General features: G+C 32.0%; 3 protein-coding genes across 4 annotated transcripts; 2 read left to right on the top strand and 1 right to left on the bottom strand.

The window, feature by feature from the left end:
* Positions 1–28: 28 nt before the first annotated feature.
* On the bottom strand, positions 29–1,208 carry LOC111879060 (uncharacterized protein At5g01610). 2 transcript variants are annotated; one of them, XM_023875536.3, is made up of 4 exons: positions 1,062–1,208; positions 798–997; positions 619–673; positions 29–529 (listed from the first exon to the last, which is right to left on the bottom strand). In XM_023875536.3, exons 2-4 carry the CDS (start codon positions 903–905, stop codon positions 150–152), a joined length of 543 nt encoding a protein of 180 aa, XP_023731304.1. In that variant the 5' UTR covers positions 906–997; positions 1,062–1,208; the 3' UTR covers positions 29–149. The 2 variants fall into 2 exon arrangements, with proteins under 2 accessions (XP_023731304.1, XP_023731305.1); XM_023875537.3 differs by having other exon boundaries at positions 798–941; positions 1,062–1,195.
* Positions 1,209–4,855: 3,647 nt separating this feature from the next.
* LOC122194390 (uncharacterized) lies at positions 4,856–6,602 on the top strand. Its single transcript, XM_023875511.3, has 3 exons — positions 4,856–5,134; positions 5,725–5,903; positions 6,007–6,602. The coding sequence occupies exons 2-3, from the start codon at positions 5,730–5,732 to the stop codon at positions 6,361–6,363; spliced, it is 531 nt and encodes a 176-aa protein (XP_023731279.1). The 5' UTR covers positions 4,856–5,134; positions 5,725–5,729; the 3' UTR covers positions 6,364–6,602.
* A 232-nt stretch (positions 6,603–6,834) lies between these two features.
* On the top strand, positions 6,835–8,439 carry LOC111879041 (acylsugar acyltransferase 3). The gene is made up of 2 exons (XM_042900593.1): positions 6,835–6,839; positions 7,182–8,439. Exons 1-2 carry the CDS (start codon positions 6,835–6,837, stop codon positions 8,437–8,439), a joined length of 1,263 nt encoding a protein of 420 aa, XP_042756527.1.
* Positions 8,440–12,082: the final 3,643 nt, after the last annotated feature.

The following is a 12,082-nucleotide window of genomic DNA, read 5'->3' as shown; positions in this document are numbered from 1 at the left end:
ACAACATACTTGCATTATTTACCCATGATAATGGTAACAATGTATTTACTAATAATAATATCAATATGTAAAATGAAACTTGTAAGAAGCAACGCAAATCCAAACACAGCGATAAAAGTAGAAAATTTAGGGTCAATTTGATACAGTTTTCAAAATTCTTGACATCGAATGGCAACACTAGGAATTTCATAAGCATCTTTAGGCTTAGATCTTTTAACTCCTGCAGTAAACCAGACCTTATCTGATCGATAACCTTCAACTGCAATATTTGTGATTTTGACCCATACCAACACCTTTGTTTTCATTCCTTCAATGTTACTCAACTTTCCCCTCAACAAAATGGCTTTCACTCGAGTGGCGTACCTTATGACAGATGAGTCCTTGAAGCTTACCTCACAAGCTGAGGGCAAATGCACCACTAGTTTTCCCTTTGTTTCATCAAATTCATAAGATACTATGTTGTCAGGGAAAAGACCCGGTGGTAAGTTGAACTCACGGAGGAGCTCCGGCAAGGACTTCTCCGGTTTTCCTGTGATTTAACATGAATAATCTCGTCATTGGTGTTAATCGCGAATAATACTGATAATCTGAATTTGGATTTTGATTTTGACTTTGTACCTTTGAGCTTGTTAAAAATCCATTTTGCCTTCTCTTCAACAGTAGTTGATAAAGTCTGCGAGATTTAAACATTGTAAGTTCTAGGTTAACAACAAAACCACCAGATAATCGAGCTACATTTTAACGATAATCGATAATCAGACATAAAATTAAGAGAAAACAGGGGGAATCAAACATACAGTTAGGTCATCGGAGATGTTGGACAACTCCTGTTTAGCTTTCTTTGCAATCCAATAGCTTCCTGCTTTAGCTTTGATGCTTCCGACTTTCACCAATGCTTTCTCCATTTTCCCCCTATGCTCTTGCACACCTTCGCACAATCACTATACGTAAAATTGTGTGTAATTTCTGTTAACTTAAGAAGATGGGTTTCTGCGCCCTGAAAGTGGGAAACGCTGTTTAGTAGAAAGGGTAAATGAGGGAAAGCGTGAAGACAAACATACCGATTTGATGCGAGTGACATGCAGCTGTACTTCAAATGAGTGGGGAGAATTTGAGCTTACAGTTTTCGAGAGTGTAATTTAACAAAAAGTGTGAGGTTGTTTCGGTAATTTTGGCTTGGAACCGCCGATTTGTTCTGTAGGTTTGTTTGGATTCAGATCAATGAGGTTTCTTCATTTAAAAGTTTATTTATTTATTTATTTCATAAAGCGATTGTAGGGCAACTAAGGGAATAGTACAGGGACCATAAGTGTAAAATCTTTTTTTTTTTTTAAAACAATACCCATACGCAGCTTCTGGTTTGCGTTGTTTGCCTCCATATATATGCAATGCAATCGCGTTTTGCGCAATACATACGTACACATATGTTGACCCTAGAGTATCTAAGCCGCCAAGAGAGAGAAAGTGAAGAGGAGAGGGAGATCGGAGAGACGGGAGTGTGCGATGCCGAGAAGAAAGAAAAAGGGAAAACTTGTTCTTGCTGATGTACGATCAACCTACAGGTTAGTTTTTCGATTATTCTTGATCCCTAAGGTTTTCCTATATATACATAAAGCATGTACCCCCCTCCCTATACCGCCGGGAAACCACCACAACACCACTGTGTTCGTGGGTGAGTTTTAGACATGGTCAGCCTTTGTAGCCTTGTTCTTGCTGTTCATGTCTTAGTACTTAGATATCATGAATCATGATAAATTGATAATGCCCAAACTATTGAAAACAGCCGTTACATGCTTAATTAAAAATCCCCTCGAATAACCTATACTGGGATTTCTTTGTTATGGACGTGTAACAGCCCCTTTGAAGCAAGAGAATGAGGAAAATGGCCCTTAAGGCTTTGATATTGCCCGGATGCCTTACAAACCGACAGCAGCCTTGATGTGTTTCTAGGCGTTTTCTTCCTGCCTAGACCAATGCAAGACCTTACTCCTACGGTTTCTATGAGTGAATAGAACTCAAGGATAACATCCCCACAATAGCGGTAATGTTGTCCCAGATGCTATACACAAAACCTAAAAAAACATAAAATAGATCTATGTAATCTTGATGCATTAAAACAGATTTATACGTACATGGAAGTTTAAAAACACGAAGCTTAGGGTTAGGAATGATTAGAATACAACTAAAGGCTTGAAATTAGAGTTTGTTGATGTTAGTAACTTCCATGGGATCCATTGATGAACCCACGTTGTCACTTATGTTTCATTGGAGTTTCTAACTTATCTAGGGATTGTCCTTGATGTATTTTCATGGGAATTTCCAAAGTTGAATGATAACCAACAAACCCTAATTAATCACATAAATTGATAAAAGATGTTGAATGGTAAGGATGTAAACATCACCCTTGTTGGTGATGATTATGAGTATGGAAAGGAATGTTATCTTGAAGTCTTTTAGATCATAGTTGTCAAAATCGCGATCCTTATCGTAGGATCGTACGATCCTACGATCTTAGGTATGAAAAACGATCCGGATCGTAAAAAGATCGTATTTGGGGTAGGATCATAGGATCGAGATCTGATCCGATCCTACCTTCCCTTGATTTTTTTTTTTTTTTTTTTTTTTCTTTTTTTTGCAAATGAATTTTTTTTACCACTGTATGTCTTTTACCCTTTACCAATCTACCATTTATCATTTTTTATTGTGACTTATGACTAATATTTTGAAGTTTTATAACTTTTGAATGAAAAATTAAATGTTTGAAATATTTTTCATGATTAAATATAATAAATTAAAATTATATTTTATTTTGTGGGATCTTAAGATCTCGATCTCGATCTTGCAAACCCAAAAACGATCCTAGGTAGGATCCACAACCTTGTTTTAGACCATGAAGTGGGTTAAGGAGTAAATAGTAACACCTATGTTTACTTATAGGTGAATAGTAGGCGCACACAACTAGAGGTGAATACATACCAAAATACATGTAATACTATATGTATTCGCTTGCATTGCATGAAAAGTATATATATGTTTGAAAGATGTGTTATGATAAAAAGGGACAACTATAATTTCTTTTGCACCTGATTTTCACTTATAAACTTGTGTGCATCTAGGATGTGTTTATGATGTGAGTGATCATTAACGATGATCACAAGAACCAATAATGAAAAATGATGTTGTGGCGGTGTTCTAGATATCCTCCATTTGTATATGCGGCTAGTTACTTTGTATGTGGATCTTGTGTAATGCCCGAGCACATTATCCTAGTTATAACGGTCTACTTATGTGATGTTTGGCAACATGCTACAAGTGATGTTTGACAAATGTGACATCAATGTTTGGACAAATTCTCCTTTCAATGACCTGCATGTGAGGTTGGACTTGAGATAACCAGGGTTGAGAATTAGAAGCAAAAGCATTGCACTTGTTATATGACGTGTCAGTGTTTTAATGATGTTTTACAAATGAAAAATAATGATTCCCTCTTCATGACGAATGACAATTTCTCTTTAATGACGAATGACAAATACCCTTAACCGACAAATGATGACATATGATGAACCACCAATGATGAGTATGACATTGTGCAAAATTCTACTTTTTCTCTTGTTTTTACCTATTATGATAATAATATCTATATGACGATTTCTAAATATGTTGGGGTATTCATCTATAATATCTAAATGACATCTTCAACTTTAAAGATGTGAACCTCGTTATTACTTTATAGAATTTTCAAGCTTGAATTATGTATTTTGATATGTATTCATGATGATTTGTGGATGAGGATGGATGATGATACTTGGACATTTAGAATGTCATGTAGTGGTTTGCTTTTAAATTTATGTTTGACTTTTAGATTGTTATACTCTTCTACCTTTAAAAAGTTTACTTTAAACTTTGAAGTTTGGGACCTATTTGTCATGGTTTTGATTATTAAAAAAAAAATTTAAGTTAGTTAAAACATGACTTACGGGTGTTTTAATATATGTTTAATCAATTTTAAAATAACTTATTCGGACATTTTTTTTATAAAAATTGTCACGACGTTATTCACATAATCAATAATTTTTTTTATCAAAACAAACATACTATTTTTGTCGATTTTATGTTATTGATGACTATTATTAGTTTTAACTAATTAGAAACTTCTTGTTGAAACAATTTCATTATTATTAGAAGATTGTTTTGTTTTTTTTTTTTTTTTTTTTTTTTTTTTTTTTTTAGATTTTGCATTCAGAAACCATCTCTATAGGATCTATTTAAAGCAAGATTTATACTTGGATAATAGGATCTTAAGATCTTAATCTAATCCGATCATACCTCTTTAATGTTTATTATATAGACGAATCTCAAAAAGTTGTCCATGTAACTTGAAATCCAGCATCACATATCGTTAAAGATAAAAAGTATCATTGAGTATTATCGTTTCATCCATTATGTCTATTCATCTTGAATTATACAAAACATCGTGACACCCATGCTCCTCTTATTTAGTTGTATGTAATCAAGACTATCTTGTTTCTTTTTATGCTTTTGATATTTCTTCCTATTTTTTGCAATCCGTAGCAACAACAATTATAACAATTATGTTTAATGCTTTAAAAGTTAAATCTAATGTTAGGTTATGATCTTACAAAATGTAAAACGATCTAAAAGGTGAAATTTAAATCTTTAACAACTTTGGTTCAAAAGACACTACCTATACACCATCTTGTTCCCTTTTTTTTAGCTGGTAAAGTGGTAATGCTAATTTCTTCCCAGATTTCTTCGACTCACAATACCCACAAATCCAATCCCCGTGAGGAACTATCTCAAAGCCTATTTCAAAATGGTGGACCGATGGATGTTGGAGTGATCAGTTATTTGAAATTAAGAAAACCATAAGTAGAATTGGTTCTTGGTTAACAAAATACAGTGATTATCAGTATCACTCATATATGAAATTACGTTATTGCCCTCTAGAACCTTCTAGCCCAAATCCCTAAATCTAATCAGTAATCTCACACTCTCCTCTCCCCTTGGCTTGGCTCCCCGATTCGGTTCTTTCTTCTTCGCACATCGTCGCTGTCCGGCCGTCGCGTCGACTGCTCCCTCTCTTCCGGTCATCCTTCTCATTGACTCTGTGCAGGTAATATCCTCGATCCTCCCTAAATCCCTTCCTCGGTTCCTTCTTCTCCACTCTTCTGTGAACTTAGCCGATCATGATTTTGTTTCAGAACTTCTAAATCTTCCAGTGGATTTTGTTTCAGAGCTAAAATTATTGTTCACCACGCATTACAGAACTTCCCTGTATCACACTCTCATACACATTTAACACAGATACACCTCTACTGCTCTTTTAAAAGGATTTTGTCAACCAAATAGTTAAACGTCATATGATTTTATGTAGAAAATAAGCTTACATTGTATGATGAGTTTATTGATCAAAATTAGAGATGAAAACTACATTCTGTTGTGGTGTACTGATGATAGAATTATGATAACTTGGTGATGAAAACTACAAATTGCTTTATTTCAGTTTTTGTTTCGGAACCAAGTATGCTGATTATTTGACAATGGCTTTTCTGTTTCTGTTTGATCTTTATGTTTTTGGTGCTAATTTGGTTTGATTTGGAGTTTGTGCTAAAGTTATTGTAATATTGTGATGGACATAGTTACCATTATTTATGCTCCAGTAAAACCTGTAGTTAATTTATATGTATATGTTGAAATGTGTAGCAAAAATGGATGACGAGATGGTTACACTGCATAATGTAATGCCTGTGGATCTTGCTCTAAAAAGAGAAATGGAATATCGACATAAAATGGAGGCCTTGAAAAACCAGCAACTCAACAACTTAAATCCTTTGCTACCTTCCCAATCCCACGTGACATCTAATCCTTTTCCACCTTCCCAAGTGAGATCTTATAAGCCTAATTTTTCATTTTTATTATGGTTTCTCATTTATATACAAAAAAAAAAAAAACAAATGACACTAACAAGAACAAATATACATATAGGTTCATCCCACGAGTCAAACAATCTTAAAGAGAAAAGAGCCATCTACAAGTGGCATAAAACCGAAAAAACCAACAATCGGACTTGTTTGCAAGATTTGTCAGATAACATTGTGTACAGTTACTCAAGTGAAGGATCATGCGAATAGTGGGAGACACAAATACAATATACAACAATTGCAGAAAAGGGGGGAAAATGTTGCCACTCCATTTTTATGTGAGATTTGTCATGCATCTTGCTCCAGTGGTATTGTGATGGCAGCTCATCTTAGGGGTACAAAGCATGCTGCTGTTCTTAAGGAGGTTGAGAAAGCTAAAAGGGCTAGACCCAAAGAGGGATTTGCTCCAAGAAGGTATTGAATGTTTGGTGTATTGAACAAAAGTAGAGTGGTTTCTAAATTTCTATATATATATATATATATATATATATATATATATATATATATATATATATATATATATATATATATATATATATAGTTATGATGTTTAGAAGAATGAGGGTGAATAGTGATAGGGTGGTATACTGGTATTGACTGTGTATAACCTTTTTTGAATCGCAATTAAAGAAATATGAGAGGAAGATGACTTTGATCTTAGAGGATCTGTAATGGTTAACCTTAGTAACATAATTTTTTACACTATTTATTAATTAAGTTTATTTATTTATTTAGATTATAGTTTTTTAATTTATAATAATTTTATTTCAACAATATATTAGTGCTCAGATCACAAGTGATTAAATGAATCAATTGACATGTTTTTGTAATTCTCTAGTTAATTAAATAACAAGTCATTCCTTATTGGATGGAGAAAACCCAATTAATTAAAATGTGGTATATACAGGGGTCCTATAGTTGAATAAATGATCACTCGGACCATAACAATAACCCAAATGAAATAAAAACTTAGAAACATTCAAACAGTCATTAATATTTAATAATCCTACGTAATATAGCCCATAACTATATAAGAAAATTATGTAAGCCCAATCAAGTAGCATTAACAATAATTAAGTGGTGCAAGACGCAACATTTGACTTTTTCACGGCCAATATTTCTGCCTTTTGACGCCATTCAGTTAATTAGGGCCCTATATATAACGACGTGTACATGTTTACATCTCCATATTACTTGCAATCTTGACGATTATTTATAATGAACATGATCATGGCAAAGCTCCAAAGATTTGGAAGGATTAGGCAACTTCACACAATCATATCTCAAGAAACCATTAAACCATCTTCCCCAACACCTCTACACCTCAAAACTCATAACTTTTCTTTACTTGATCGAAGTGCTCCTGGCATTTGTTTTCTTCTACCCAAACTACAAAAAAGATGACACCAACATTCTAAAGCAATCACTATCAAAGTGTTTAGCACAGTACTACCCCTTGGCGGGGAGGATTCCAAGCCCTCCTGAACCTTACATCAACTGCAATGACGAAGGGGTCGAGTTCTTGGAAGCTTTTAACGATAGCCCACTGGATGACTTCATTCACAAGAATGTGCAAGACGAATTCATAGACCAACTCTTTCCTTATGGCCTCACTTGTACTCCTCAAGCTTCTAGCCCTTTGTTGCTTAAGGTTCAGCTTAATCATTTTTCTGGTGGTGGAGCCGCTGTTGCTCTGTCCATGTCACACAAGTTTGCTGATGGAGCAACGATAGCCAACTTCGTTAACCATTGGGCCACTGTTGCACGTTGTGGGTCACCCATAAACCCATGTTTCATTTCATCCTCCAAAACTGATAACACTAAAATGTCTGATTTCAATGTTAACGACTTGGATAAAGGAAACTATGTTACGAGGAGATTTGTGTTTCCCAATTCAAAACTACAGGAGCTCAAGACCAAGGTTATTGCCATGGGCACAGCTCCAATCAACCCTACTCGAGTCGAAGTGGTGACATCTCTACTATTTAAACACGCAGTTAGTGCAGCTACAACAAGTTCAGGTTCTTTAAAGCCATCAAACCTGACTATAACAGTGAACATGAGGAATAAATTTGTTGAAAACTATCCTGAAACAGCAGCAGGTAACTTATCTATGTATGGGGTAGCAAAGATGGGCGATTCCGGTAAAATCAAACTGGGTGAGGTGATTGCTAGGATAAGGAAAGCAAAAATGGAACTTGAGGGAATAAAAGATGAGCAAGAATTAGTTCAAAAGTTTGCAAACGCAATATCAAACTTACAGGGTGATCTGTATTATATTACAAGCGTGTGTAGGGTTCCATTTTATCAAGTGGATTTCGGGTGGGGTAAACCAGTAGAAGTAATAATACGATTTCCAAATGTTGGTAAGAATGTTATCGTTTTGATGGATACTGCATCTGGAGATGGTATTATGGCAAATGTGCAACTGCCAGAAGAAGAAATGGTCATTCTTCAGAAGGACAAAGAGTTTCTTACTTATGTTAAAGACGTTTGAAAAATGCATTCAAAACTTACCTTTTCCAAAAAAAAAAATAGATTTTTTAGAATATTTTAATATTCTATACCGTAAATATTTAAATAGAATTGTTAAATATTTTAATAATTGAATAGAATCGTTAGAATATGTTATATATTATTATAGGTAAAATTTTGTTACATATTTCACATATATTTATAAAAAACGGTAATTTATTTATTTATTTTGGATATAAACAATGACAAAATTAATACTATTTTTTTTAATTTTCATTTATTTTGCATTTTAAAATTTTCTTTTTTTGTTTTTGGTCTTCAAAGACGGGTTACAATTGAGTCCTCATGTCTCAAAAAAAAACAAGGGTCTTAAATGAACCTATATATATATATATATATATATATATATATATATATATATATATATATATATATATATATATTGTGTGAGTGTATAACTAATTGTGAACCACTCGTTTCAAAAATGGTAAATTAGTAATCAATTAAATAAATAACATTAATTAACAGCCGATAATTATAGAAGCATGACTAGTATATCGTTCATTCACTTAGAACCCTACGCAGTCTTCTTCACCAAATCATGGATGTGAATGCAATGTGTAGTCCGGTCAAGGGAAAACCACACATACACACTTTTTCTGCCGTGTTCGTTCGTGAATAGAAATTAGAGACGAGAACGATAAAAAGGGAAGACAGTGGCAAGAAAAGAAGGCACCAACGAATATATTTTATTTGCGGTGGTTCTGGTGCATCGAAGTTGCTGCTGACAGCGGTGGTGGTGGTCGGAAGTGAAGATGATGATGTTCTTCTCACTTAGGCAGCCACATAAAGTTCTAATTTCTACCAATTGGGACTGATTCTTCAAGGTAATTACTCATCAATATGAAATTAGGGCTATGCTATTCTTGCTCATAAAACCCATATCCATCAGGCATCTTCCTCTTCCTTTTTTTTAAGATTAGGGCTTTACAAAATAACCACATCTTATGAAGTTTAGGGCATTTGCCTGTTCGGCTTGCGCTTAGATGATTCACTTGACTTCAAACTTACTGAAAAATTACCTGAGAAAGATTTATAGTAAATGTTTTGCTTTTTCTTTCTTGAAGTGTTCTCACTGGAACATAGTTTTTAAATGTAGTTGCAGATTTCTTATTTGGATTTGGTAATTTCTTAATCTGATTTCCAAAAAACATTTCGATTTGCTGATTTTTGAAAAAATTGAGTTGCTGAGTTTGTGTTTTCTGATTTTGTTGTTGATTTTTGGTATTTGAATCGCTAAAAACAACACATCAGGTGAGTTTTTTTATTATGATTTTGATTTATGTAATTTTTCAAGACTGATACGATTATGTTGGTAAAAGAATTCTTTTAAGTACTCTTGTTTATTTATATGGTTTTCCTATGGATTTGATGAAAAATTGGATACGGGGGGTTTAATTTATTCGTTTTTTAGAAGATATATCGAAGGAATAGATAGGCATGTGTAATGAGCAAATTTTCTTTCACGTCTACACAATATAAAGTGTCATTTTTTTTGTTGGTTGAATTACTTTCTTAGCCATATGTACAGAGCTTGGATACTTTGAAGGTATTAATGTAATTACAAAAATTATTTAAATTAACCATATAGACAGTGGATGAAATAAAGAAAATCATATGTTTTCATTATGATTTTTTTTAGTAACCAGTGATATCCTTTGTTTTTTTTTTATAACTAATTTCCTTGTTTGTTTTTCGGGTATTTTTTTAGCATTAGCATTGATATTTGATGTGTCCACGGGAAACCCATAAAAACAAAAACATATTCTTCAAAAACGATGACAAAGTCTTCAAGAATAATGACAAATTCTTTAAGAATACATTATTTATTATAATTTTTTTATATTCTTCGAAAATATTATAAAATTTTAAAGAATGTAGCATAGAAGGTTGTGTATAATCTTTACAAATGTTGTATATATTATTGCTTTTTGTTATAAAATGGTTGTTAGTTTGCTAGTTTATATTCTTGATTATATTGTAATATATATTTTCTTAAAAAATGATGTGTTATTGTTATGTGATGTATTCTTTAAGAATGATACACATATTAGTCATATGACCTTGAAATTAACTTAGTGGTTTTGCCTTGTTATTTTTTTTTTTTTTCATGTTAGCTTGAAATTAACTTAGTTTTCTTTGTGTTCAAGTAGCCTAACATAGTTGAGGAGCAGCAATTAGCAAAGTCTATGGACTCAGTTAAGAAGGTGATCCCTTTTTTTGAGCCTGAGTTCTTGAATTTTTTACACACACATGAAAAAGGAGAATCGCAGAGGAAAAGAAAGGAGGATCGTTTTTTTTTAATCTTGAAGTGTTGTCTTCATTGACATGATTTTTATAGAGATGCAGTAGTAATTATATTTATTCTCTTTGTTTCTATGATATTCTTTCAGAATATACATTAAAAAAACCCCTCATTCTTTAAGAATGTATATTCTTTCCACATGTATTTGTAATTTTGCAGAATGCAACAACTAGTTATACTATCATTTGTATTAGGTTTTATAAAAACCTCATTCTTTTAGAATGTATATTCTTTTAGCATTTATTAACAATTTTGTAAAATGCATCAACAAATTATATTATGATTTTTATTAGTTTTTATATGATTCTTATTAATTAGAATATACATAATCTTATTCTTAAAGAATGTGTAATTCACATAGAATATCTATATGGACTCTTAAACTTTAAGAATGTTTTTATTTTTAAAAGAATGAATGCCCAATAATAATAAAAATTAACAAAACAAATAAAGATATTCTTAAAGAATTTCCTGTCTTATTCTTCAAGAACATATATATTTTTTACTGTTTAAAAAATTTTGGTTATGCAATTGGAATTAATGTTTTATTCTTCAAGAATGTTGAACTATGTTTTTAGAATGTCAGTTATGACATCTAATTAATGTTTTGTTCTATAAAAATTTCTTACAAAAATATCATTCATAATCTTTCTTATCATCAACCATTGAGTTTTAATTAATAAATCGATTCTTAACGATTTTCATGATATATAAAAAGTTATACTTTTAAAAAAGATTGATTCTTAATTTTGTATCAACCCTAAGAATTGTTAAAAGATTGTAATTCTTAAGCATAATAATGACATAAAATAAGTCAAATTAATTCTTAATTGTTATCATGATCAATAAAAAAATCAAATATCATAAGTGGCGAAAAAAGAAAACACAAATCTTAAAGAATGAAGTATGTTTCAAGTTTTTTGAGTATTTTGTAAAAAAACGGTTACAGTTCCTATGAAAATTCACCTTCCATATATACTTTTTAACCCCTCTTACAATTAATTAAATGCAATTATATGGTAAACGTTACCACATGTTAATAACATGTACCCTAATATCATAACCCTTCATTTTTTTTAATCCAATGGACAAAAATTAGTCATACATTCATACAATATTTGAAGTTCACATTTGATCATAACCCTATATATATATATATATATATATATATATATATATATATATATATATACACACACACACACACATAGGCTTAGGTTATTCTATTCAAACTAATTATTGTGTTATTGTATTCATAAATGTGGGCCAATCATTTTACTTATTTTAAGAAAATGATTAA

Source organism: Lactuca sativa, chromosome 3 (assembly GCF_002870075.4).
Source record: "Lactuca sativa cultivar Salinas chromosome 3, Lsat_Salinas_v11, whole genome shotgun sequence".
Taxonomy (NCBI): Eukaryota; Viridiplantae; Streptophyta; class Magnoliopsida; order Asterales; family Asteraceae; genus Lactuca; species Lactuca sativa.
Note: the sequence above shows the minus strand (reverse complement) of the source record. Positions and strands in the feature narration are given on the sequence as shown.